The sequence below is a fragment of the Ipomoea nil genome, unplaced genomic scaffold (genome assembly GCF_001879475.1).
Source record: "Ipomoea nil cultivar Tokyo-kokei standard unplaced genomic scaffold, Asagao_1.1 scaffold1074, whole genome shotgun sequence".
NCBI classification, from domain to species: domain Eukaryota; kingdom Viridiplantae; phylum Streptophyta; class Magnoliopsida; order Solanales; family Convolvulaceae; genus Ipomoea; species Ipomoea nil.
This window is the reverse complement of record NW_017617502.1, coordinates 3,212,287-3,239,331: the sequence shown is the minus strand read 5'-3', so window position 1 is coordinate 3,239,331 and position 27,045 is coordinate 3,212,287. Positions and strand designations below refer to the sequence as shown.

At 35.5% G+C, this 27,045-nt stretch overlaps 4 protein-coding genes across 5 annotated transcripts; all 4 read left to right on the top strand.

Moving 5' to 3' along the window:
* The first annotated feature begins 6,959 nt into the window (after positions 1 to 6,959).
* LOC109182819 (FRIGIDA-like protein 3) lies at positions 6,960 to 10,497 on the top strand. Of its 2 annotated transcripts, XM_019333021.1 has the most exons (5): positions 6,963 to 7,176; positions 7,350 to 7,424; positions 8,017 to 9,076; positions 9,254 to 9,423; positions 9,885 to 10,497. In XM_019333021.1, the coding sequence occupies exons 3-5, from the start codon at positions 8,029 to 8,031 to the stop codon at positions 10,296 to 10,298; spliced, it is 1,632 nt and encodes a 543-aa protein (XP_019188566.1). In that variant the 5' UTR covers positions 6,963 to 7,176; positions 7,350 to 7,424; positions 8,017 to 8,028; the 3' UTR covers positions 10,299 to 10,497. The 2 variants fall into 2 exon arrangements, with proteins under 2 accessions (XP_019188567.1, XP_019188566.1); XM_019333022.1 differs by lacking the exon at positions 7,350 to 7,424 and having other exon boundaries at positions 6,960 to 7,176.
* A 647-nt stretch (positions 10,498 to 11,144) lies between these two features.
* On the top strand, positions 11,145 to 15,489 carry LOC109182674 (TPR repeat-containing protein ZIP4). Its single transcript, XM_019332825.1, has 5 exons — positions 11,145 to 12,572; positions 13,365 to 13,554; positions 13,628 to 13,660; positions 13,783 to 14,403; positions 14,526 to 15,489. Exons 1-5 carry the CDS (start codon positions 11,254 to 11,256, stop codon positions 15,192 to 15,194), a joined length of 2,832 nt encoding a protein of 943 aa, XP_019188370.1. The 5' UTR covers positions 11,145 to 11,253; the 3' UTR covers positions 15,195 to 15,489.
* A 1,228-nt stretch (positions 15,490 to 16,717) lies between these two features.
* On the top strand, positions 16,718 to 17,620 carry LOC109182923 (photosystem I reaction center subunit XI, chloroplastic). Its single transcript, XM_019333180.1, has 2 exons — positions 16,718 to 16,934; positions 17,021 to 17,620. The coding sequence occupies exons 1-2, from the start codon at positions 16,776 to 16,778 to the stop codon at positions 17,510 to 17,512; spliced, it is 651 nt and encodes a 216-aa protein (XP_019188725.1). The 5' UTR covers positions 16,718 to 16,775; the 3' UTR covers positions 17,513 to 17,620.
* Positions 17,621 to 20,345: 2,725 nt separating this feature from the next.
* Positions 20,346 to 25,245, top strand: LOC109182499 (haloalkane dehalogenase). Its single transcript, XM_019332622.1, has 13 exons — positions 20,346 to 20,728; positions 20,821 to 20,875; positions 21,731 to 21,786; positions 21,873 to 21,973; positions 22,148 to 22,217; positions 22,325 to 22,394; positions 23,014 to 23,070; positions 23,209 to 23,276; positions 23,387 to 23,467; positions 23,953 to 24,030; positions 24,115 to 24,270; positions 24,634 to 24,786; positions 24,931 to 25,245. The coding sequence occupies exons 1-13, from the start codon at positions 20,558 to 20,560 to the stop codon at positions 25,012 to 25,014; spliced, it is 1,200 nt and encodes a 399-aa protein (XP_019188167.1). The 5' UTR covers positions 20,346 to 20,557; the 3' UTR covers positions 25,015 to 25,245.
* The last annotated feature ends 1,800 nt before the right edge of the window (positions 25,246 to 27,045 follow it).

The following is a 27,045-nucleotide window of genomic DNA, read 5'->3' as shown; positions in this document are numbered from 1 at the left end:
TCTTCATATAGAAGATCAAGATGAATGTGAAATTGAAAAGAATTTAAATGATATGATAATGTACACAATGATGATAGGCATCACTATGACAATGAAAATAGTAAAAATGTTGATAGTTGTTTAGATGATGTTGGTCACGGTGATAAACCAAATGATTCGCTTTTATTTGAATATGATCCAAGAAATTGGGATGCCCTTAATTCTAAATTGATAGATATTCTTGTGAAATATGGTCCTAAAAGAGATCTATCAGTAAATAAAGTTGAAAAGAGTTTTTCAAAGTTGAAATTGTTGAAATCTTACTTATGATCAAGTATGTTGCAAGAGAGACTCAATGTGTTAGCTTTAATCTCTATTGAAAATGACATTTTGGAAGAAGTTGATATTAAAAGTTTGGTGGATGATTTTGCGTCTAAGTGTGCATGATACATGTCACTTTTTAAATGAAATTTTAGATGTATTTTTTATACAATATTTATATTTTAAATTTTTTTACCCAACTTTTTAAACAACTACTATTTATATATAAAAATTACTTGAAAAAAGGGTCCAGATTAAGATTTTGCACAGGACCACAATTTTTATTGGAACGGCCCTGGTGGTGATGCTATGGTTGTGTTGTGGTGTTGGTGGTAATAATAATAATAATAATCCGGAAACTAACTTCAAAAATAAGGGAGGGAAGAGAGATGAAAAATAAATAGTTCAGAAAATGTCTTTCGACTAAAAAATTAAGAAGACATTTTTCACCAAATTGGATTTTTTTTTTACTATAATGAATATTTTCCTTTAACTTCATTTCCTCTTAAGTACCCAAATAACTGAACAATCCAAAAAAATGACTTTTAAAATTTATTTTTCGAATTTCTAAACGAACCCTTATAGCTAAATTTATAACTTATGATAATACCTTAGCTCATACTTTAGCAGCAGCTGCTTTTAATTATACAGTACCGATGTACTGGGACAATGTCCCTCCTGACTCTATTTTGATTCATCTATAAATACAGCCCAATGGTTAACTTTCAAAAAAAAAAAAAAAAAAAAAACTAAACTTATTCTTATCCTATCATTTAAGGACCAAAAAAAAAAAAAAAATCGTTTTTTCTTGTTATAGTGCTCTAAATTTGAAATGTTGTTTACGGGAAATCAAATTATTCCCATTTAAATTACAAATCATTCATTAATAATAGTTGAATTTTACAATGGCAATTGTACCATAGCAACTAGTATTTGCGCCCGTGCGATGCACGGAATAGATTTGTTGTAATATATTAGGAATATTTGAATCGATATATAATTATTTAAATTAGAACATCAAATATTATATAGTGCAATTGAATATACGGGTTGGATCATTTATGTGTTTTTATATTATCATTGTTTGAATTTAAGCAAATAATTGCTCAAATTAATAGCTAATGTGTAGATGTATGCATGCAGTGCTGTAATTTTGGAAATTTTATTTATCATTGTTTAGTATTTTTTTTTATAAATTAGACAAATGTGTTCGTTCTCTAGCAACTTAGTTATATGAATGAATTGCTATCTTAATTCATTTGTATGGATGATAATTTTTTTTATCTATATATATATATATATATATATATATATATATATATATATATATATATATATATATATATATATATATAACAATTTTATCATTTTTAAAAAAACATAATATCAACGATTTTATTTACACATTATTGAAACCTCTCTGTAGACGGCATTGGTAGTAGCAACACAATCTTGTCCATCATCGTCTAGAGCTAACACCTTCAATCGATCAGGATGGGTGACTCAGTGAAAATATATAATGCTATAATATTAGTCGATCCTTTTATATTTTAAATGAATTAGTAATATCATATTCATTTTCAGTCAATTATTCTTTTTTTATTTTTAGTCAATTAGGATATCATATGTTGTGCTATTTTTACCTAATTTATGTTCCATTTTTAATTGATGATGTATAATATTATTATTGAAATATTTCTATTCCATTTGTAATTTACCTTTACTATTGTTTAAAATATGCATTTACTATTTATGATGTAAAATATTATTATTGAAATAATTGGCGTTCAATTTTAGTTTCCCTTACATTTTTAATTAAAATGCAATGATCTAACCATTTATTTTTTTCATATTAGTCAATTATGGATAATTTTTTATTTGCGGTCAATTATTAATATTCATTTCCTTTTATATTTTTAGTCCATTAGTAATATCATATTCATTTTCAGCAATTTATTTCTTTTTTATTTTTAGTCAATTAATCAATTAGCGAACTAAAATATCAAATTCAATGATATTTTTCCCCAATTTTCGTTTCATTTTTAATTGATGATTTAGAATATTATTATTGAAATATTTTCATTTTATTTTTAATTTTCGTTACATTTTTAATTTACATTTACTATTGTTTAAAATATGTCTTTACTATTGATGATGTAGGATATTACTCCGTACTATTGAAGTATTTCTATTATTTTATTCTCTAAGCGTTTTTTCGCTAAATTAAATTAAAAGCAAAGAACATTAACAAAACAATCAAATTTTCACCTTGATTAATCAACATTTTGTTCTAGCAACAATTCAATTTTCTCGTTGTATTACCTGTAATTTAGAATTTGATTTCGACAAATTTATCTCTTAATTTGTGCCATCCATGAGGGCAACTATCAATTAACAATAATGGTAAAATGGAAACTTTGTATAATTGGATTGGTTGTTAATGTATCAAAGCGGTCATGGATTCATATTTTTGATTCAATTGATTTAGCATTTTAGCTTATTAATCTAGAATAAACTGTAGGAAGCTCAAAACCAATTGGCCTCCTTAGCTCAGTTGGTTAGAGTGTCGTGCTAATAACGTGAAGGTCACAGGTTCGAGACCTACATGGGCCATTTTGTTTTTCTTACAGCAAAACACACCCTCAGCCAGTCAGCCCTTCTAAAATTACGAACTCAACCCCATGCTCCTACAGTTGAAGTTTGCTCTATTAGATTAAAAAAACATGAACTGACATCCAATTTACTAAGGGTCTATTTCAGACTTCTTTTTATTATTTTTTAATTTAGGGGTTTAATTACATATTTTAGACAAATGCAATTACGTATTTGAGCCTTATTCCTACTATAAACTCCCTACATCCTCCTAGTTTTTTTTTTTCTTTTAAAATCAAAGTAAGGTATTTTGAAATATTATTTACTAAAATAGAATAGTTTTAAACTTATTTTTCAAAATATAAAATACAAAGAGTCAATATCGTCTTCAATGAAGCTTGAATCCACAATCTCCATATGAGATAACAACTTGGTACCACTAGATCACAAGGTCCTTGGCCACATCTTATGATTTATTTTCTCCACTAATCTCTAAAGCAGGAGCGTTGATGAGTCCTTAAGTTTGGATTTCAAACTTATAAAAGAATGACATATCTCAAGACAAGAGCGATGATAGGTCCTTAAATTTAGGCTTCAAACTAAAAATAAAAAAATAAAAAAAATTGAGATATATCTAACGATTTACTTTCTCTATCAATCTCCAAAACAGAACGATCTTATAAAAAGAGGACTATTTAAAAAGGATCATTTGTAACAATTGAACTTCAGTTATTTAGATAACTAGTATTTGTCCCATGCACGGAAAATATGTTATAAAAATATACCCTATATGAGGTTTATTCATATATAAATTTTTTGTTATTTAATAATTATTATGTGTGAATTCCTATGATAAAATTATGAACATAAATATATTTACAATTAAAATAATATTTAAGGTGGGTGATTACTACAAATCTTAAACTATATTAAAAATTTAGTACATAGTATTTAATATTACAAATTTTTAAGAACTTAGTAAACTACAATAGTAATTGAATTACAATTTTAGAGTCACCACGGATCAAAATTTTTAGACCTTTGAAATTTCTAACTCTAGATGTAGCAACATACAATTGACCTTTAAAGACCAAACAATCACAATCTTAGTTCGAATATTGATTTTTTCTTCCAAATACTATCGAATTAAGTGTGTAATCGATAAAAGATGAGAACTAATATAATTCGAGGATATAATCTTAATGTTACTAAGCCTACTTCACGTCAATTAAGTTGGAGAGTGTTGTTGGACAGTATCCGATGAATCCACGAATAACGCATCTTTGTCTCCGTAATCCTCGATATGCACATCAACAATCTTAAATATTAGGCCGTCTAGCTATGCTATATATTAATTTCAAACTTATGCACTTTGGGGTTGCACGTGTGGTGTGCATGCATGTTTCTTAAAGCCATATGGTCTTGTGAAAATTAAATGTTGTTAATACCAACATTTAACCATTAATATCAACATTTAATTTTCACAAGACCATATGACTTTATTATAATTAAGATAATTCCTAATTTTATCCATTTTACTTCAGTATCAATTTATTAACTTTACAATTATTTTTTTAATATTAACATGAACTATCTAAAATATAGAAATCCTTTCAAATAAAATTCTTGAACTCTAATTGTTTTTATTATAATCTTGTAGTTATATACATACATATATATGCGGTGACAATTTTGTAATTTTTGCATCTAGGTCAAATTTAAGGTGCATGGTTTATGTGCTTAATGTGAGTAGTTGTTGGTGCATGATTTTTGTGCTTAAGGTTCGTGGTTTTTGTGCTTAAGGTGCATGATTTGTGTGCTTAATGTGAGTAGTTGTTGAAACTTAAGGTGCGTGGTTTTTGTGCTTAATGTGCGTGGTTTTCGTGCTTAAGGTGCGTGATTTTTCTGCTTAAGGTGCGTGATTTGTGTGCTTAATGTGAGTAGTTGTTGAAACTTAAGGTGCGTCAGCCTGAAGCATAAGGTGTGTGGTTTTCCTTCTTAAGATGTGATTTTCCTTCTTAAGGTGCGTTGTTTTCCTTCTTAAGATGTGTGATTTGTATGCTTAAAGTGCGTGAATTGTTGAAACTTAAGGTGCGTCATTTTAAAACCTTAGAGGCGTGGTTTGTGTTCTTAATGTGCATGTTTTGTGTACTTAAGGTGCGTGATTTGTGTACTGAAGGTTAAATTGCTTGGTTTCTTCTAGTGACTCGTTTTTTTTTTTTTTTTTTTTTTTTTTTATTTTATTTAATTTTCATTGATTTGAGCCGTTGCTAGATTTGATCAACGACTCATATTAAGCCACACGTCCGCACTTGAGCAAATTAACGCACTAGAACCCCTCCCTATATATATATGTGTGTGTGTGTGTGTGTGTGTGTGTGTGTGTGTGTGTGTGTGTGTGTGTGTGTGTGTGTGTGTACTAGTATTTTTCTTGTGCGATGCACGAACACAATTTTAGAAGTATTGTTTTAATGTAACTGATCGTGAAATTCATGGACTGGTTGCGCTACGAGTCTGTACGCAGAAGCTCCAATTCGGTCTTGCACTCAACGCGAACCACCTTGCTCCTCCGATTGACTATCACGGGCATTGTCCGACAACGGTCTTTTATTGGTGTAACTTTCCTGTTTCCGCTTCTGCCTAACTACCGCCTTAGTGTCCGTGAGCTTATTGGCTCTCTGGATAGCCTGAGCGTAGGTCCTGAGATTTTCATCCCTCAGCTTACTGTAATGACCGTCGGTCGAAGGGACTCGATAAAGAATGTTAGGACGGTCTTATCACCCAGGCATTCAACTGCTTGAGCTTCCTTCTACCATCGCGGTATTTACTTACATAGGCTCTCCCATTCATCTTGGTGCACTCGGTAAAGGTCCGAGATGTACTTTTTGGGCTTCATACTCTCGGCAAAATGCGTCAGGAACCAGTCCGCCAGTTCCTCAAAGTTAGTGATCGACCCCGGAGAAAGAGTTATGAACCAGCATTGCGCGGGTCCCGCCAAGGTGAGAAAGAACGCCCGACAGATCATTGGATATTCGGGCTCCGACTACCTGCATCTTAGCTTGGAAGCTGATTACGTGATCACGCAGGTCCCCTGACCCATCGTAAGTGGGGTGCTCGGGTAACTTGAATCCGGTCAAGGCCTTGTATGCTAAAACTATGCCCAGAACGGGGAGGCTGCCAGCAGAGTATTTTGTATTATATTATGAGTTTGTATTTTGTATATGAGTATTTATGTCTTTTAAAAAATATATTCCAATAGAATACAATTCATGTTGTAAGAGAACACTATTTCTTTAATGGGGGTGTTTGGTAGGATGAAATTGCAATTCCATTTCTAATCGTTATATCGTGCACCAGGGCGCACAATGCGTTGTGCGTCCTGTCCAAAACGACGTCGTTTTTATGTTAAGAGTTTATGTGTATTATGTTAAGAGTTTTTGTGTATTCTGTTAAGAGTTTATGCGTATTATTTATTATGTTAGATTATGTGTATTATATTATGAGTTTATGTGTATTCTATTATACAATTATGTAAATTTGAAACATGAGATTTTTTTTAGAAGTTAACGGTATAAATAGAAAACGAAATTTCTAAAAGAAAAACAGATTGGAAAATCAGGAGGCACAAAGGATTGTGCATATTGGTGAACGATATAATTTGTCTTCCATTTTTACCAAATTCTATAAAATAATCTCTGACTGATCTCTTTATGCTCTGAGAGACATGAGAGCTGACTCAATGAAATTTTTATTTATAAGAATCAAATCCAAATTATCTCAATGATCATTCCCACAAAGATAGATCATCTACTGTTTTCAAATTCATCGTGTTTTTATCGAAAGTACACAAATATTGCTGTTTTCGTCACGGCAAACAGTAGCAGTTTCAAATTCACAAACAGTAAATGGATTTAAAATTTTGACAAATATATCTGATTCAAAATGTATACTCAGTAAAAATTTCCTTTTACAGAGTAGTAAATTTAGCTGAGATGTGTATAAAGATACTTCTAGCTGTATCTTTACAGTTTAGACCACTTTTGACGCACTCATCTTCTGACACAGATAGATAGAGAGAGAGAGAGAGAGAGGTGTGTCTGTCTGCGTGTGCGTGTGTGTCGGAGACTTGTCATAAATACCACTCAACATTCTCGCTGATACTTTCCTCTTTCCTCTCTTTAGGGATTCGCTCACTGTATCCCAAACCCTCCCTCGCCACCAAAATGGTCTGATTCTCCGGCGACTTCCCGCCGCCCTCAGCCTCCGCCTCTCACCTCCGATCCGGTAAGTTCACCGCGTTGCTCTCTCATCTGCTCATTCCCTCGCTTTATTTCCCTCTCTGTTTTTAGATCAGGTATTGTTTTTCAAAACCTCAACTTTTAAAATTTTTTGATTTTGGTTTGTGCGGTGTATTATAATTAGACTTTTCGCTTTTACTAATTATGCTTATTTTTCAGTCGCGTTTCCGATCCGAGTGTCAATTTCTGCTGTGTTCTCACTTATCGCTGAAATTTTAGCTCGTTATCGCTTCGGTATGTTGTGGCATGCCCTCTACATTCGCTTCATCTTAGCTTTTGAGCTTTGAAATTTTTACTCAATTTCTACTTATTTATTTGTTATTTCTTTTGATGCATTTTTCTATCAATAATACTATTAACTATAGACTGGGTTTTACTGTTTTGGATAGCAATTTCTTTTGTTCTTGAATGATGTCCTCTGTGGTATCCTATAAAATTTGGGGATTTTAGTGAGGCCTTTGATAAATGAAGTTTACGGGTTGGTGTTTTGAGAATGATCATGAACTCTACTGATCCATGGGTAAATAATGCAAGATATACAAGAGAAGCTTCATTAATGAGCCATAGGGTTGATTTATTACTTAAAAGGACAATTATTGTTTGTACTATCCACATCTTGAATCTTGATGTCTGACTGATGGATGGGCCCTTTCACTGTGTTACCATTGTTCTGTGAGTGAATATGGAGGAGATGAAGTCAGAGTGGTGGCTCTATTATAGGAGTTTTAAGGAATGAATTAAGAATTTGTTTGAATTGGCCAGTGTGGCTCTGTTGTTTCTTTGTTCACATTCGGTATCTGCTAAGCTGTATATTATGGTTCTCCAGGGCTAATCTGCCATGGAAGATTCTCAGTCAGTTGAGATACTCATGCATTCGACTACCTCAAAGATCCAGCAACTGCAGAAAGCATTTGCTGAGCTTGAAAGTCACCGCGCAATTACCCTCAACATGAAATGGAAACAACTTGAAGAACATTTTCATGGTCTTGAGAAGTCTTTGAAAAGGCGTTTCACAGAATTGGAAGATCAAGAGAAGGAGTTTGAAACAAAAATAGTTCAGTCTAAAGAGATGTTGGAGAAGCGTGCAGCAGCTGTTGTGGCTAAAGAGAGAGCTTCACTTGAAAGGCTCCAAGAGAAAAGAGATGCTGCAGTTTCTGCCATTTCCTTTGCTCTAGAAAAGCGCCGGAAGCCATTTTCTGTGGAACCTACCATTAATATTGAGGACCAACATGATTCATCTGTTATGCAAGAAAAGCCTCTTAATGCAATGGTCACAGAGAGTAACACTGAAGAGAATGGGGAGCATTATGAGAATGGAAATGTGGAGGTGAAATCTTATCCTGAGTTAGTTAAGCTATGCCAAGAGATGGATTCAGATGGCATCCACAAATTTATATCAGACAACCGCAAGGACCTAGCTGCTATGAGAGAGGAGATTCCACATGCTCTGAAGGCTGCAGCTGACCCTGCCTCTTTGGTTTTGGACTCACTCAAGGGTTTCTACAGCTCAGAAATAATAAATTCAGATGCTAAAAAAGATGCAAACCTCTTAGGTCTTCGGCGAACCTGTATAATGTTGATGGAGTGCCTCAGCAGTTTATTGTCAAACATGAAAATGGAGTCTATTCCAAGAGTGATCTCTGAAAGTGTTAAGGCTCGAGCAAAAACTATTGCTGAAGACTGGAAACCAAAGTTGGATGATCTGGATGTTGATGCCAATCACGGGAACTCCTTGGAGGCTCATGCATTCTTACAGCTTCTAGCGACTTTTGGTATTAACTCAGATTTTGACCAGGAGGATTTAACCAAATTGATACCCATGGTTTCCCGTCGTCGTCAAACAGCTGATTTATGCCGTTCCCTTGGACTTTCAGATAAAATGCCAGGTTGGTTCTAACATAATGGTTGCATGAACTGCCCAAAGATCAATTTATTTTTTTGATCAGTTTCTGCAGATATTTTTGGTTCTTTTTTTCACCCAAAAAAAATAAAAATTCGTTAGAAATTAATTAGTCTGCAGATTGTTTTTATAACACTGTTGCTTTCTGTTTGCAACTTTACAGGTGTTATTGATGTCTTGGTAAATATTGGAAGGCAAATAGATGCTGTTAATCTAGCTTTTGCCTTTGAGCTGACAGAGAAATTTCCACCTGTTCCTCTACTGAAATCTTATCTGAACGAGGCAAGCAAGGCTCCTTCTCCTGGAAAATCTGGAAATACACCCACTGTACAGGTTTGTTCTTTTCACCCTAATATTTTTAGAGCTAGCTGTACTCTGAAGATTACGATGAGTGGATAATATAGTCTGATGAAATATGATGCCTTCTGCAATGGGATCAGAAACTTTCAACACCTTTATCAGTTTATCATAGTATAGATTGTTTCCCCTAACTGTGTTTTTTTTTTTTTTCCTTTTGGAAGGAAAGAGGGGAAGGGGGCCAAAGTGTGGCTGTGTGGGAGTCTGAGAACTATTTGTATGATGATGAGTTAGTTCTCTGACTCCGGTAAAATGGTTAATTGTTGAATTTGACAGAATCACCAACTAGTTCATAAAGCCATTGCAGGCATTGAGTTATCAGGGTTTCCACATTGGAGCCTTGGCTGCTAGGCATGCTGAGGCTTTGTATAAGATTGAATGCCTTTATTGTCCCAATTTTCTAAAAGCTAAGGAGTAATATTTTTCTTGTATTCCAGAATGATATAAATGAGAAGGAATTGAATGCACTGAAGGCTGTGATTAAATGCATCGAGGATCATAATCTTGAGGAGCAATATCCTGTGGATCCCATCCAAAAACGAGTTCTCCAGATGGAGAAAGCCAAGGCAGACAAGAAAAGGGCAACTGAAGTTCCAAAACCTCAACCCAAAAGACCCCGTGCAAATGGTGTTTGCCATGGTTCCCGAGTTGCTAACGTTGCCACTGACAAGAACTTCTACGCAAGAACCACTGACAGGTACCCACCGTTCTTGTACGAGAGACAGTATGCCTACACTGGACCAACCGACACCCATATCCCCTCGTTCATGGCTACTCCTGCTTACAATCTCCCTGGGCATGGCAACTTCTTTGCAAATGGCTACCATTACCAGGCAACTTACCTGCACTAATTACTAGAGCGCTGAACTTGGTTACCCTTCTAGCTGTTAGTCCTTAACCCCCTCTGAGTTTGCTTAATTTGAACCCTATGAGTAATTTTATTACTGAAAATTGCCGACTTGTTAATTTCTAGTCTATTGTAAAAGCTAATGCTGTAATGTTTTAATATGCACCACCGTTCATGTTTATATTTCTGTATAATTTTGGCTCTCTAGTGTTTTCTTTTGTTTTGCTGTTTTACCCCATAGTCTCTATGTTGTTTCTTGTGGGACCAAATCATTTTATCTATCCTGTCGAATCCTACCTATTATTTGTTGGTCAAATTAATTATTTTTTCTTTGTTTATTTTCTTTAAATTTTTTTATTTATTTATAAATTTGATTTTTTTATATAATAATACTTTTAGTGTAATTTATAAATATATAAATTTTGTATTTTTTTTTAGTACTATTGAATGTATTACATTGTATTATCTGTTCATCTATACTTTTGTTTGTTGAAGTACAAAGTCAATACCGTCAGGTTCAATTTCATAATTTCCTAGAGAGTCACTACATGTCATCTGCATAAAAAGTGCTTGGCAAATTTTTGTATTTAATAATATTAAATTTAATATTATGAAAAGTTAAATTAAAAAATAATTTCAGTGAAATTTTATTATTATAAAGAAGTGAGATACCCTACATATACACACTATTGCCTTAATTGAGGTTTGAACCTTACACCTCCCACTTAAGGGAGCAATCCAATACCAGTGGACTACAAGCCACTTGGTAATTTCAGTGAAATTTGAAATTTCTTTAGAGGTGCTATACTGCTATTGAGCTCTTTGGCAACATTTTTCTTTTCATATTATGATCACCTTATATCAATTTCCCCCCAAAAATCCTCTACGACTAAGAGACACCATCTTCGCTTTCACTGTTTTGTCTCCCGCTTTGATTTCCGTTGAAATTTCCTAGAACAATGAAAATCGACGAAATTTCCTCGCCGGATCTCCGGCCAATCCCCCACGATGATCCTCACTCTCACATATGCTCTCAAATGGAGTTATCAATCAAGGAAATTGAACGGCATTCCCCGGGAAAGCCCTTGCCTGAGACTCTCTCCGCGGAGCTTAACCGCTGCGTTATTCAACTGGTTCCACTTGTACCGCTTCCGAACTCGATCAAGCTCCAGATATGGAAACTCAGCTACCGCCTCTGGAACGCCTGCGTCGACCTCTCTAACGCCGCCGGAGTCAAATCCTCCGCCTACAAACTCAACGAAGAACATGCGAAACTCCGACAAGTCTCCGCTGATCTACTCTTCCTCGCCGGAGATGTCTCCACTATTCCCTCGCCGGCTTTCAAAGCCGCCTCCTTCTTCTATAAGACCGGCCTTATTTGGCACGAGCTCAGGAAGTTCGATCTCGCCAACAATTGCTTTGAGAAAGCCACTGATCTAACTTCAAAGGTCGAAATCAGTTCAGTTTCAGATAACGAAGAAAAAAGGCTTTTATTAGACCTAAATATTGCTCGATCACGAACAGCTTGGGAAGTTGCGGATCGAAATTTATGTATCACATTATTGAATCGATCAAAGAACCTACTGTTTGGAAATGCAGAGAATTACAAAGCTGTAGCAAATCAGTATTTGATGTTTGCAAAGACTATACTGTCCAAAAATGAAGTTTCTGGAGTGAATGAAGAATCAAAACTGATGAATGAAGCACTGGAGTTGTGTGAGAAGGGATTGAGAATTGTGAAAAGGACAGAGGAGACATTAGCCCTGAAGGAGCTGAAGTCAAAGACACTTAGATTTATGGCAGCATCTCATTTGCAGAGAGATGAATTTGAGAGTGCATTGAAGTGTGTGAAGTTTCTGAGAAGTGGTGAGAGGGACCAGCATCCTAGTTTGAGTGTGTTGGCCATGAAGGCATGGTTGGGGTTGGGCAGGTTTGGAGAGGCAGAGCAGGAGCTGAGGTCCATGGTGTTGGATAAGGGAATTCCGGAGGGAGTTTGGGTGTCAGCAGTAGAGTCATATTTTCAAGCTGTGGGGACTGCAGGGGCTGAAACTGCAAAGGGGGTGTTTTTGGGACTTGTTGGAAGGTGTAATGTCAGTGCTGGTGCAGCAATCAGGATTGTGAATAAGGTGATAGGATCTGGTGGATGTGATGGAAAGGAGGCAAGAGTGAGAGCAAAGGTGGTAGCTGATGTGGTATCTGATGACAGAGTGGTGGAACTCTTTGCTGGAGGGGCAGCTGCCAATGAGAGAACAGCCATGCATGCTATTCTCTGGAACTGGTAAATTCATGGATATTGACATTCCTGCTTAATTGTTTAAATGTTTAGCTTATTTTGCATTGTTATTGTGCTGATCAATTTTCCGCCTCAGAGAACACTAAATGTTGCATTCTATGGTAACTTAGCTTTAAGTAACTTACATATATTGGTATATATTGGTAAAATGAGTTATTAACAACTTACCATTTCACTATAGCTTTTCGTATGGTAGAATTATGTTATCTCATGAATTCTTTAATGATAATTCTAACTTCGGTAGCCGAGTGGCATATATTAAGATAAAAATATCCACTTTTCTTCAATCCTTGCATCACCACACCAGTGTTTCCAGAATTACGTTAATAAGGCAAGTTTTTAGCACTGCTTTGTCTTTTGCTGGGAAACATGGTAATAGGCTATTCCAATCAGAGTATTGGATCAAGCATATTCCTTTCATATCTTCTATTAGTGCATAGTGAAGATAAAAAGAACCACTTTTCTTCAATCTTTGCATCACAGCATCAGTGCTTCCAGGATTATGTGAATAAGGTAAATTTTCAGCACTGCTTTGTCTTTTGATGGGAAACATGGTAATAGGCTATTCCAATCAGTGTATTGATTGGATCACGAGCATATTCCTTTCATATCTTTTACTAATGCATAATAATATGAGGTCCCATTGGTAGAGATGCTGACTAGTTTGTAAGAGTCTTTTTTGCTTACATAACTAGTGAAATACCCTAACAATATTACTAGAATTATGAGACATTTTAGATTCAACAGTTTTAATTGTTTAAATTATTGATTCTGCAGTGCTGCAGAACATTTCCGTTCGAAAGATTTCCAGACCAGTGCAGAGATATTTGAAAAATCTATGCTTTATGTTCCTTATGACATAGAGAATAGAACTCTCAGGGCAAAGGGCTATAGAGTTTTGTGTCTCTGTCATCTAGGCCTCGCACAGCTAGATAGAGCTGAAGAATACATTAATGAGGCTGAAAAGGTATATTTAAAAATGACTAAAGCAAACCTTTTTGCTCTCTTCAACTTTGATCTAATACTTTACACTTTTGCAGCTTGAACCAAATATAGCTAGTGCCTTCCTGAAGGTGATATTTCTCTCTCCTCTCACTTGCCCAGAAACACCCACACATCCCTGGAAATTACTTGAATAAAGGATTGCCTGGTTGAAAATTTGTAAGGATGTTTACACTTATGCTGAATGTTGCAGTTTAAGGTCTACCTACAGAAGAAAAACGACAGTGCTGCTACTACCCAGGTCCAAACAATGTCAAGTTGCCTAGATTTCACCACAGACTTTCTCTTGCTCTCAGCTCATGAGGCTATTGCTTGCCATTCTCTTCCAGTGGCTGTTGCTTCTCTGTCACACATCTTAGACCTCTATTCTGCAGGGAAACCAATGCCAACTACTGAGGTCATAATTTTCCGGACCTTAGTCACGGTTCTATCTCAAGATCACATCAATGACTCTGATATCCTTAAACAGATGAAACGAGCTCATGCTAGAATGTCTGAACTTGGGCCAAAAGCTTTTTTTGGGAAAGGTGAGGTTGGAAAACGAGAACGAAATTGGTTTTCGGTAAATGCTTGGAATTCTGGGGTAAGAACTGGGAAGGAGAAAAAATATGATTTATGTGCAGAGTTCTTTAGATTAGCATCAGAATTTTATAGTGCTGTGACTGATGAAGAAACAGAAGGGAACAACGAAATGGTTTGCCAATCATTGATATTGGCTGCATCTGCCATTATTGCTGATGAGAAGCAAAGAAACGGTACACTAACGGAAACTGAAGTCAAACAGGCCATTGCATTGCTTGATAGAGTGCAGAAGGTAAATTACCCATTGAGTAACTAACTTCCCAACCCTTATAGCTTTGTTTGACAAATAAATTCCTTCAGTCCTTACTGTGTACTTTTATACTTTGATCTGAAGTTACTCATGCTTGAATGCAGATATTGTCGTCGAGCACAAGTGGCTCAGGTGAAAATGACAATCTACTAGCCAGTATTGCACCCAGCTTATTCTTTACATACATTTGGAGTGCTTATGATCTCTATGGGAGGCTCAGTGGAATGGGGCCACAACAGCTTGTCCTAATAAAACAGTTTGCAAACTCAAAAAGCTGCAATATAGATCATCTTCTCCAGATAGGCCTCGAGGCCTCACAAGGGGCACAATCCAATCATGAAGTAGCTGCATTTGCATTAAACACATGCCTCTCTAACCTCCTGGCTTCTCCCTTCCCCGATTACTCCAAAGTGGCACTCATCCTCAGAAAACTAATCTCTTCGGGAACCATCCTTAAAGGCGATACCTGTGATGACGCCATAATGGAAACGTATAAGCAAGCATACAGGATTATGGTGGGACTGAAGGAGGGGGAATATCCAGTTGAAGAAGCAAAATGGCTGTCTATGACAGCATGGAACCGTGCAGCTGTACCGGTCAGGCTGGGGCATATAGATACAGCCAAGAAGTGGATGGGTATGGGGTTGGAGTTGGCTAGGACGGTTCCGGGGATGCAAACATATAGATCATGCATGGAAGATTTTGTTGTTGGCTTTGAAGAAAAAATCCATGGGCAGAAGGATAGTAAAAGCAATGCTGTATTAGTGACGTGAGACCAATAATCCTACCATATGTATATAGAAGATGATACATATCACAGATTGTGGATATTCAACTTAAGCCTAGCTGATATATACAGGAGCTAGCTAGGGTGATTATGCATGGTTGCTAGGTATGTAACTCGAACTAATTCTCTTCCCATATTCACCACTCTATTCCCCACTCACGAGGCTTTTTTCTTGCCTTCTATATAGACATTATTTTCGTATTATCCTAGCTTGTAATATAGGTGGTTATTTAGTAGGGATAATTCATCATGGAATCATTACGCATATGGGAAGACTGTGATGGAGAATATAAATATATAGAAATGATTTTACTTTTTTTTTTTAATGTCTTAAATAGTGCTAATTAACATCTCAATTTAGTCAATTTACTTTGCTATGAATGTTATTTTTTGGGAATTTATCATTAATTTTAAATATAATAAGGAAATTATTATTATTATTATTATATAACACAACATGTATAAACACTTTTCCCCCCATCACTGTCGCTGGAGAGATTCAATCTCGGGTCATTCTACCAAAGTTTCACCTCTGTGACCAGTTGAGCTGCCCATGCGGGTTAATACAACATTATCTTGTTAATACTAATGTTAAACCAAATGCCCTATCAACACTACAATCTTTTGATTGATTTATATAATAAAAAAAGTCACATTTTTTTTATTTACTAAAGTTAAAATATATGGATGAAGATCGATATATTTCTTAAAAGTAGGTTCATAATTTTCATCGATTATTATATCTATAACTTTTCTAAGGCTACTAACTATTCTAAAACTTTTCCTTCCAATCTTTCCGTCCTTGCATGGCATTTTGAATTGGATAAATAACTTTCAAGGAAAAATCACTATTTTTGTACCTCAATTGTTTTCCAACTGTTAATGTAGTTCATAATTTTTAATTTCAACTAATTTGATCCTCGAATTATTTAAAATTTTGTCAATTAAATCCTTCCAAAAGATCAAAATGGTGATTTTTCATTTTAAAAATTTCGTCAATTTAATTCTCGAAAGGTTTAATTAAAAAATTTTAAAACAATTTGATAATCAAATTAGTTGAAATTAAAAACTACAAACTACATTGACGATTAGAAAACGATTGAGAGACCAAAATGATAATTTCCCCTTTAATTAATGATAAGATCACCTAATTCATAAACATTCAATAATTATAAATCGTAATATCATGTGAAGAAATATTAGGGGAAAAATTTGGAGGGGAACATAACATTTTCTTATTTGTATATATGTTAAATAAACTTACCGCTATAGTTTTTATATTTTAAGGTAGATCTGTTTTCACCTGCGGAGCGGAATACTCCGTATATCACTTTATTAGATTTGAAAAACATTTTTGTTTGTGATCCATAGTGGATAAGAGATAAGATATGAAGTCCAATGAAAACGCCACACGTACGAGACATCACCCCTGAGAACCACGCATTTCTGAGCATGAGAGATTCAGTTGCCCAGTCATCATAAGTTAACAGATACCCTTTTCTTGCAGTGGCTGTGTTATATCCCCTCTATTATCTGATCAAAATCCAAATTAAAATTGATTCCCAGAATGGCAACAGTTGCTTCCACCATGGCCAGTCAGCTCAAAGCTGCTTCTTTGATGACCAGAGGGTTTGGGGTTCCTAAGGGCATTTCTGGAGCCCCCTTCAAAGTTTTGCCTTCAAGAAGGCCTTCTTGCTTCACTGTCAAGGCTGTCCAGAGTGAGAAGGTAATTAACATACAACCTTATAAATTTACAATAGTGATATTCTTGATTAGATGAACAAAAAAATTAATTGTTGAATTTGTGTGCAGCCAACTTTTCAAGTGATTCAGCCGCTGAACGGAGACCCATTCATCGGAAGTCTGGAAACGCCCGTAACCTCAAGCCCACTCATCGCCTGGTACCTCTCCAACTTGCCGGCGTACAGGACCGCCGTGAACCCACTTCTCCGGGGTATTGAAGTAGGGCTGGCCCACGGATTCCTCCTGGTGGGCCCATTCGTGAAGGCGGGCCCACTGAGAAACACGGTTTACGCCGGGAGTGCAGGGTCCTTGGCCGCCGGAGGGCTGGTTGTGATCCTCAGCATATGCTTGACCATGTACGGTATCGCATCCTTCAAGGAGGGCGACCCCTCGACGGCGCCGGGGTTGACGTTGACCGGGAGGAAGAAGGTCCCTGACCCGCTGCAGACGGCGGATGGATGGGGCAAATTCACCGGCGGGTTTTTCTTTGGCGGAATTTCCGGCGTCATCTGGGCTTACTTCCTCCTCTACGTCCTCGACCTCCCTTACTTTGTTAAGTAGATTCGTTTCAACTCGATCTGTGTATTTCAATTCTGCATGTAAACATGATGAGAAACGTACTACTGGATATTATATATATTGCTTCAAATATATATGCTTTGCATTCAAGAGTCTCTGTGTTTATTGGAATTTACCCAATAAGCTGGGGATATTAAGTCATGGGAAAAAGACACCAATGTGAAGATAGAATTACGTATTTTTCAAAATGTGAATGTCCATTTTTATGGATAAAATATGAAAAACGAGTTTGGGACTTTGCCTTTGATGTCAGAAGCGTGATCAAATCAAAAGTTTGTGTTTTTTAAAAAAAAAAAAAAAAAAAAAAAATTGGTCTAAAACTTCGCCGGCGACACCCTTCTCCAGTGAAGGAGAAGGACATCGCCACTGGTTGCCTTCTCCTTCGCCGGAGAAGCCAGCGATTTGGGTTCTCCAGCGATCCTTCTCCTTCGCTGGAGAAGGGTGTCGCCGGCGGGTGACCAAATTTTTTTTTTTTTTAAATGCAAGTGGGACTTGCTTTTTTTGTTTGACCACTTCTGACATCAAACACAAGTCCCAAACTCGTTTTTCATATTTTTGTCTACAAAAATAGACATTCACTAATAAGTAATTCTATCTTTACATTTCAATCTTTTTCCTATTAAGTCATTCTAACAAACTTTGGTCACAAATCATATCACTCTTTCATTATAGCATGTAGGTCATTACGTGTATTACAAGTTGAGATACTCTCATCCATTTGATAATAATGTTGATAAGTACTTAATTGGGCTCATTAATTGAAAGAAATTAATTAGTCCGTTAGGTTGTCATAGATTTCAAGACAAGCTGTTACAACTTGGCAAATTATGCCCTAGACCCGTGTCCACAATGAATTGTGGACACGGGCCCAAAACAACGTCGTTTTTCAAAAAAAAAAACGCGTCATTTAGTTATTAAAAAAAAAAAAAAATCGCGCGTGTTTTGCCGTTAACGGCGTTGTTTTTTTTTGGATTATGAATGTACAGTTATGCCGTTATGAATGTACAGTTATGCCGTTATGAATGTACAATTATGCAATTATGAGCACAGAGCTCTAACATTATAAACTTACAATTATGAACATATATAGTGATAAAATTATAATCATGGAGCTTTAAAATTGTGAATATAGAGCTTCGAAGATTATGAATGTACAGTTATGGAGTTATGAATCTACAGTTATGGAGTTATGAATCTACAGTTATGAGATTATGAATCTACAGTTATGGAATTATGAATGTACAGTTATTGATCGAATTATGAACAAAAAGATCTAACATTATGAACTTACAATTATGAACATATAGTGATAAAATTATGAACATAGAGCTCTAAAATTGTGAACATAGAGCTTCGAAAATTATGAATGTACAGTTATGGAGTTATGAATGTACAGTTATGGAGTTATGAATGTACAGTTATAGAGTTATGAATGTACAGTTATGGAGTTATGAATGTACAGTTATGGAGTTATGAATGTACAGTTATAGAGTTATGAACGTACGGTTATGGAGTTATGAATGTACAGTTATTAATAATATAGTAATAAAATTATGAACATATACTCCTATAACGAAGCGGTCTGAAATTTAAAAAAAAAAAAAAAAGAAAAAAAAGAAGAAGGAGATAACAGTGCCTAATGGCACTTTTACCCGTGTCCAGCAAGCATGCTGGACACGGGTCCAACGCATAACGATTGTTACAACTTTCATCCAAAGTTATTACCATATTTATTCATTCAATTGTTATATCATGGAGTATAGTCCATATTGCATTGTAAATCTTGATATAAAAAAATTTTGTACATTCAGTTAACACATTTTATACATACGGTTAACCGTTTTTATACATGTAAACAAATAATTTGATAATTGTTAACACATAATATGATAGTTACAGGTACAAAAATTATCAACTGCAGGTACAGAATGTGTCAAATATAGATACATAATCTGACTTGATAATTGCTGACACATAATATGATAGCTACATGTACATAAACTATCAACTACAGATACAAAATGTGTCAACTATAGATACAGAATCTGAATGTTATTTTTGGACCAGGTTCTACAATGCAAGGTAGACCCTGGTCCATGGTATAATTTGCCTTATTTATTAGTAAAACTAACTCTTTCTTATTTGTTAGTCGAATCAGACACATAAAATATGATGGAGAGAGTATAAAATAAATGGCTTTGGTCACCAAGCCCGCAAGCCTAGGCGTGGCAGGCAAAAAAAAAAAAAAAAAAAAAAAAAAAAAAAACAACCAATCTTTAACGAGCCTCTATTTTTAAAACTCCCTAAGTAGAGAGCAGAACAGGCCGATCCGACGAGCAAAGCCTATTTTGACAATTCTACTTCACAATCCTCTTATATCATATTTAGTGATACCGAATACAATTATATTTGGTGTTAACAATATTTAGTATAAGTGTATAACCCATTATATTATATTTAATTACAACCGATATTATCTATTTAGGCAAATTATGCTGTGGAACTATGTCCATCTTGCAAAATTGTCACAATTGTTAATATAGAGTTCAATTTTTTATTTTTTTTTAAAGAAAAGAGTTCAAAAATTATGAATATAGAGTTTTATAATTATGAATATATAGTTCTGTAATTGTGAATATAGAGTTCAATAATTGTGAATATGAAGTTCAAAAATTATGAACATAAAATTTTATAATTATGAATATAAAATTCAATAATTATGAATATAGAACCGTGTCCACTTGCAAGGTGGACAAAGTTCCACGGGATAACAACTGATCTATTTATATTTGGTAAGGTAGAAAAACGCTATAAACTAAATTCATAAATCACAACACACAATTGCTGAACTTCCCATAGCATGTGTGCTTCAAAATATGTGATAGATGAGAACCAGAGACACCCTATCCCCATTTTCCACTTTAACGTTTTTTTGATCGAATCCCAAATGTCCGTTCTTTAACTAAATCCAACCAACACCCAAACGGATTGTTTTTCCCTCCGGCGCCAGGAGGCCTTTTCATATCCATGGCCGCCATTCATACCTCCTTCTCCTCCCTTCACTCCCAGTGCCACTCTCTCTGTACCATTGCTTCCCAGTTTCCCCCTCACCAATTCTCTCTCAAGCGAACCTCTCGAAACTACCAAAGTTTGAAACTTTCCCGGTTCCTTTGCCGATCAAGTAGCGATGGCAACGAGGTATAGTAATACTTCTTTCGATCTTCCTGAAGTTTTTCTTTCATTTTTATTTTTCATGGATATTTTATTGTTCTTCTATGTTGGATTTTCAGGATTATTTTTTGGATGCTCCCGTTTCTGTTGGTGATGGGTTTTCTTTCAGTGGAGGTTGTATTTTTTTTTTTTCTTTTTACTTGATATTTTTCCTCTTGAAATTTCAAGAAATTTTACTCTTTTTGTTGGGTGGTGGCTAGTAAAGGGCGAAGTCCATCAATTGATAATTAGGGAATTGTTGGGCAGAGGTCAATGAAGGCCAAGTTCAGCACTTGCTACTAGCTATAGTTTTGGTGCAGTAGTAAGCACTTGATCCTAACAAGTGGTATTGAGAGGGGAATTGTTTGGGCAGAGGTCCAACCAAGGGCATCAATTGGTGGCTAAGGTATTGTTGGGCGAAGGCCCGGTGAAGGGCCAAGTCCAGCACCCTGCCTCCTCTCGAAAATGTGATGACGGTAAAATAAAGTTGTGCTTTCGCTACTAGATATAGCTTTTGGTGTAGTGGTAAGCACTTATCCTAGCAAGTGGTATTGGGAGGGAAATTGTTAGGCAGAAGCCCGGCCAAGTGCATCAATTGGTGGCTAGGGGATTGTTGGGCAGAGGCCAGTGAGGGCCATGTCCACACCCTGCCTTTCGAAAATGTGATGGCGGTTGAAATAAAGTTGCGCTTTCGCTGCTAGATATAGCTTTTGGTGTAGTGGTAAGCACTTATCCTAGCAAGTGTTATTGGGAGGGAAATTGTTAGGCAGAAGCCCGGCTAAGTGCATCAATTGGTGGCTAAGGGGTTGTTGGGCAGAGGCCGGTGAAGGGCCATGCCCACACCCTACCTTTCGAAAATGTGATGGCGGTTGAAATAAACTTGCGCTTCGCTACTAGCTATAGTTTTTGGGTAATGGTAAGCACTTGATCCTAACACTTATAATTATGGATTCAGTTGTTGAAACCCAAGTGTTTTCTGCTTTGATATAGGAAAGTATTCAGACGAGCCCAGTCCCGCAGATGAATGGTTCAAGCAGGGGAGAATTGTAAGCCTTCTACCAATGCTTTTCATGTAATTAGGATTTTATTGATCTTACATTTGAAAGTTGTTGGAAATCTCTTGGCATTTTAGGTAAAAGCTCATCTAGTCAATGGAAGTGGTGAGAAGGCAAAAGACCCGATTTTTGGTCTTACAATGGGAGCTGGTTCACAGTCATCATCTGATCTTTTCAGGTAATTGTGGTTGCATTTTTGCAGAAATTTTAGTCACTGAAAGGTTAGCTAGAATGTGGTTTTAACTAACATTCAAGGGAATAAGAAATTGTTGTTATGCAGAAATTGAGGATGTATTGTTTGCAGGGATTACCAATTGAATGCTCTCTGTATATGATTTTGTGCAATATATAGATGGTTTTGCGTTGAAACTGGAACTGCTTACGATTCTTGCATTGTATTAATCCATGGGTTTCCCTCGCAGGTTAGGCCATGTTGAATTAATCGAATTGGCACAAATTTTTGTATTCTTATAGAGAAACATCTAATATAATTAAGCTTGAAGCTTTAAACTTAACATTGGTGTTCCAGGCATATTCTTATCGCAAAGTTCTCCCCATACTTTCAAAGAGCCACCATGTCATTGCATTTGATTGGCTAGGTAAGCTCCTATTTGTTGTTTTATTAGAAATTATCATTTTTTAAACATACTGAATAAGTGAATATATCCAGGCCAGATTTGAATTTTCTAGCCTACTTTTATCAATGCTCATTTTAGCTGATTAGGTTAATTAGAGGGTGTAACTAGTTGATAACATTAGCTGATTGTAGAAAGGTGTTTGGTAAATTAGATGTTATCTGATAGTTGTTTGGTATAATTTCTTTTCTCAAAAAGTTAATTGAAAAAGTTGCTTTGAGCAGCTTTTTGAATTTTAGCATTTTGCAGTTACAAAAAGCTAATTAACCAAACACTTATATTGATTTTTTAACCAAGTCAAACAATTAATAGTGGTCAAATAAATCAAAATTGGTTGAAAAGCTAACTATTTTACCAAACAGGGCCAGTAATTAACTAAATTCTCTAGTTGCCAAGCACCTTGTGCAGTTGTGCTCAGATGGCACCTCTGTGGCTCTTCTTGAGGGAAGGTCACATGATCGAACCCCGATTCTTTGGTCTGCAACAGATAGAGAAAGTATAGAACATATATTACCTTGTAATAGAGTCAATAGTACAAAAAGGAAAAAAAATACTAAACTCTAGCTTTCTCCCTTTTATGCAGGATTTGGATTTTCAGATAAGCCCCAGCCAAAATATGGATTTGACTACACATTGGATGGTATGATGCTTATTAATAAAAGATGCAAGATATAGAAACAAGAGTGTTTAGTATTATACTTAAACTAAAAGGAAAACGGAAATAAAAATAGTAAAAATTTATCTTCAGATTTTCACCACTCTGACATCTTGGTTGCAGAATATGTATCATCCTTGGAATCTGTAATTAACACACTGACTAACAAAAAGGTTACCCTTGTAGTCCAGGTAGTTATCCTTGTCCCGAACGCGATGTGCTTGCATTTATCGCAAGTTCTAACCTTGTATGATCGAACTGAAGTGATCAAGTATCGTCTAATTATACTGCTCTTTTGCAGGGATATTTTTCGCCTATTGTTATCAAATACGCCAGCACTCATCAGGATAAGGTGAACAGTGTCATACTTCTCAATCCTCCGGTAGGGATTTCTCACTGTGTTGTTATGGTTTATGTTTTTTACCCTTCACTCTTTACTATGATGCCGTTTAGATTCCCTCTTCTGTTTGTGGTCAAATAATTGACACATAATGTCACTGAATTCTGTCATATGTATGATGATTTTTTTGTATGTGCTTTCATCTGGTCTCGTTATATGGTTCTTCTGGGGTCAAGCTTATAGTAGTTTAAACACCTTATTCCAAGAAACTAGAGGAAATTAAATATGCAAATGCACATTTCATGTTTCAATACTATATCATTATGGCTCTGATACCGCTTGTTAAATTAAGCGCTTATTGCAACTTTATTTCCTTATATTGCTACATATTTTCGAGACACTGGGTGCTGGACTTAGCCTTTTAAGCCCTTTACTGGCCTCCGCCCAACAATCATGTACACAGAATAGCATATTCTTTTTGTTTTTTTTGGCTCTTCCAAAAACATTGTTTTCTTTGCTCACTGTAGTTGACAGTCAAGCATGCAAACCTGCCTTCAACCTTATCCATATTCAGCAATTTCTTGCTTGGGGAAATCTTTTCTCAGGTAGGATAACCTTAACTTTCATCCCGGCCTTCACAAAATTTTTAACTTTTTAGCCCGACACTTCGTTTAATTTTGCTCGTGAAGGATCCACTAAGGGCGAGTGACAAGGCATTGTTGAGCTGTGGTCCTTACCAAATGAAAGAAGAGGTAGCCATGGTATATAGGAGACCATATCTTACATCGGGATCATCAGGATTTGCGTTGAACGCACTAAGTAGGGCAATGAAGAAGCAACTTAAGGTGCAATTCTTACCTTCATTTTTTTTTTTTTGAATACTATTTTCTCTGTTACAATGCAGTATTTGTTCATAACTACTTTCTCAACTACTGAAGCACAAAGAGTCAATACCGCCTCTACTGAGGCTCTGAACCTTCATTTCTTTCCACTTGTTGCTTTCTTTTGTTTATTCAACTCGTCTTAGTTGGCTTAGAAATTAAAACTAGCTCCATATGCCACAGACTTTATGGCATTGGTTCTTTGTTTCTTACCATTTTCATTCATAATCATAAATCACTAGACTCGGTTGTTGAACGCTCAACTAGCACGCAAATTCTAAGTCTCCTTTCATGGACTAATATATACCAATCCCCTCTAACATTTAGGGGTACATTGAGGAAGCACGAGGGATACTCACGGGCAAAAATTGGGAAGTTCAAACAACGGTATGTTGGGGACAAAGAGACCGCTGGCTAAGTTTCGACGGTGTAGAAGATTTCTGCAAAGAATCAAAGCTCCGACTAGTCGAGCTTCCCATGGTATTATACTGATATATACTGTCACAGAAACTATCAGCTAATACTATCGTCTGGTCAAACCAGCTAACACAATCAGCTATCAACTATCAGCTAACAGCTAATTGCCAAACGCCCGATAGACTAATTTGTTGGTTGTTTGTGCAGGCCGGTCATCATGTTCAAGAAGATAGCGGGGAAGAAGTAGGACAGGTGATTGCAGAAATTGTTGGGAAAAAAAGCAGACTCTGAAGAAATTCAGTGTTGCCTCAGCTCACAAAGAGAAATCAGTATGAATATATTATTGTTATACCATAAACTATAGGATTACAGTGTGATTAATAGTGAAAGTAAAATAAGGAAGAAACTCACATATATGTTCATTTTGTAATGGATTAGACATATACTATAGAGTGTTTGTATTATGAGTGTTATTGGAAGAATGTTACGTTGTTGAGAGAAATTAAGCAGCTGGAGTTTGTGCTCATTTTCAGCGCTCATTATATTAACACCGCCGCGAATCAATGGCGTGTGGATGTTGACGGCACAATCTTATCGTTTATGGCATATTACAGAGTCATGATACGATCTCACATTGTAAGGAATAATTGTATTTTGATGAGTCGAAGTGTTTTTTTTTTTTTTTTAATTATTAGAAATCCCAAAATTTTGTTGTATAAATGTATTAGTGTCTCCGAGAAAATTTTTTGAAGAAGTAGAGTTGATCCAAGCATTTAATCAAGAGGGAAGATGAAATTTATTTTATGAAGTAGCAATATTCATGTAGAAGTAGGTAGAAGACTTGATAGCAAAGCTTGAAGTAAAAGGAGCAGGGTTCAAATCTCAACTACAAAAAAATTAAAGTAGAATACTTGATACTTGATAGCATGGTAGTAAAATGAGCAGGGTTCAAATCTCAACTACAACAAAATTAAAGTAGAATACTTGATACTTGATAGCATGGTAGTACAAGTAGGTTAAAGTTTTTATTTCCTATTTTACCCCCAATTAAATTTATTTCTTATTCCGCCGCCGCCACCACCATCACCATCATCGTCGCCGCCACCAGCACCACTATCACCGCCACCACCGTCACCGCCGCCACCACCATCACATATTTTTATAAGGGTATTTATGTCTTTTAAAATATATTTCATTTCTATTCCTTAAATCAACCAAACACTGTAATATAATTCTTAAAGTCTATTCCTTCCGCAAACCAAACAATAGAATACAATTCCTATTCTATTCCTTGCATATTTCATTCTTTATGGAATAGCATTCGTATTACCTCAAAATTCATTCCGTGAACCAAACGTGTTGTAATTGTTTTAAACAAAGTTCTAGTTTTTTTTTTTTTTTTTTTGTTTTTTTTTTTGTTTTTGTTTTTGTTTTTGTTTTTGTTTTTTGTTTTTAAATAAAAGGCTAATTCATTAATCATAAGCAGAAATGTTTACAATACAAATCGTTAGAATGGTAATGCATTCTTTACAGTCAGACATAGAAACAAATTTCCTAGCAATGTTATAGAAAACTTGGATCACAGACTGTTTTACAAATTTGAAGCCGAAGTTGTTAGATGAACTCGGTGCTTCTTCACAGATCTGGTCAAACATAATCAAGCTTGACTCTGGTGTGGCCATTTTATCATTTCACGTTTATGAGGAGAACTCGCCCAAGAAACGAGAGGAAAACTCGCCAAAGAGACGAGAGGGAAACACTCGTCAGAGAGACGATAGAAAACAAAGTAGTCAAAGGAACAAAGGGATAACGTAGAACCAAAAGAAAACAAAATAAATGGAAAAGAAGGTTGAAAACCTGTTAGATATGTAGAGTCTCTGAAGCCTTCTCTGAAAAACGATCGGAGATGATCTGAGATCTAACACTTATTCCTAAAACAGGCAGAGAATAGAGTCTACTAAGGCATCGCCGGCTTAACCCTCCATCAGAGTGTCAACCGACAGCACCAAATTACTGGGCTTTTACTTCGTGGGAGCAGACGAAAATGGAAAAGAAAGCTGTTGAATTTAAGGATTCAGAATTTGTGTTCTATTTTTTTTTTTTTTTTTTTATAACAAAGTTCTAGTTATTTTATTAATTTAATAGTATTAATTTAAAGTTTTTAAAAAATTATAAATCATTTTTTTTTGAAAGGTTATAAATCATTTATACAATGTAATAATTACTAATGCACTTTTATATTTGTACATATTAGGCAGACTATCTGCCGCCCATCTCGTCCTTATTGCGCTAACAATTTGAGAAGTAGAATTTAGGCTAATA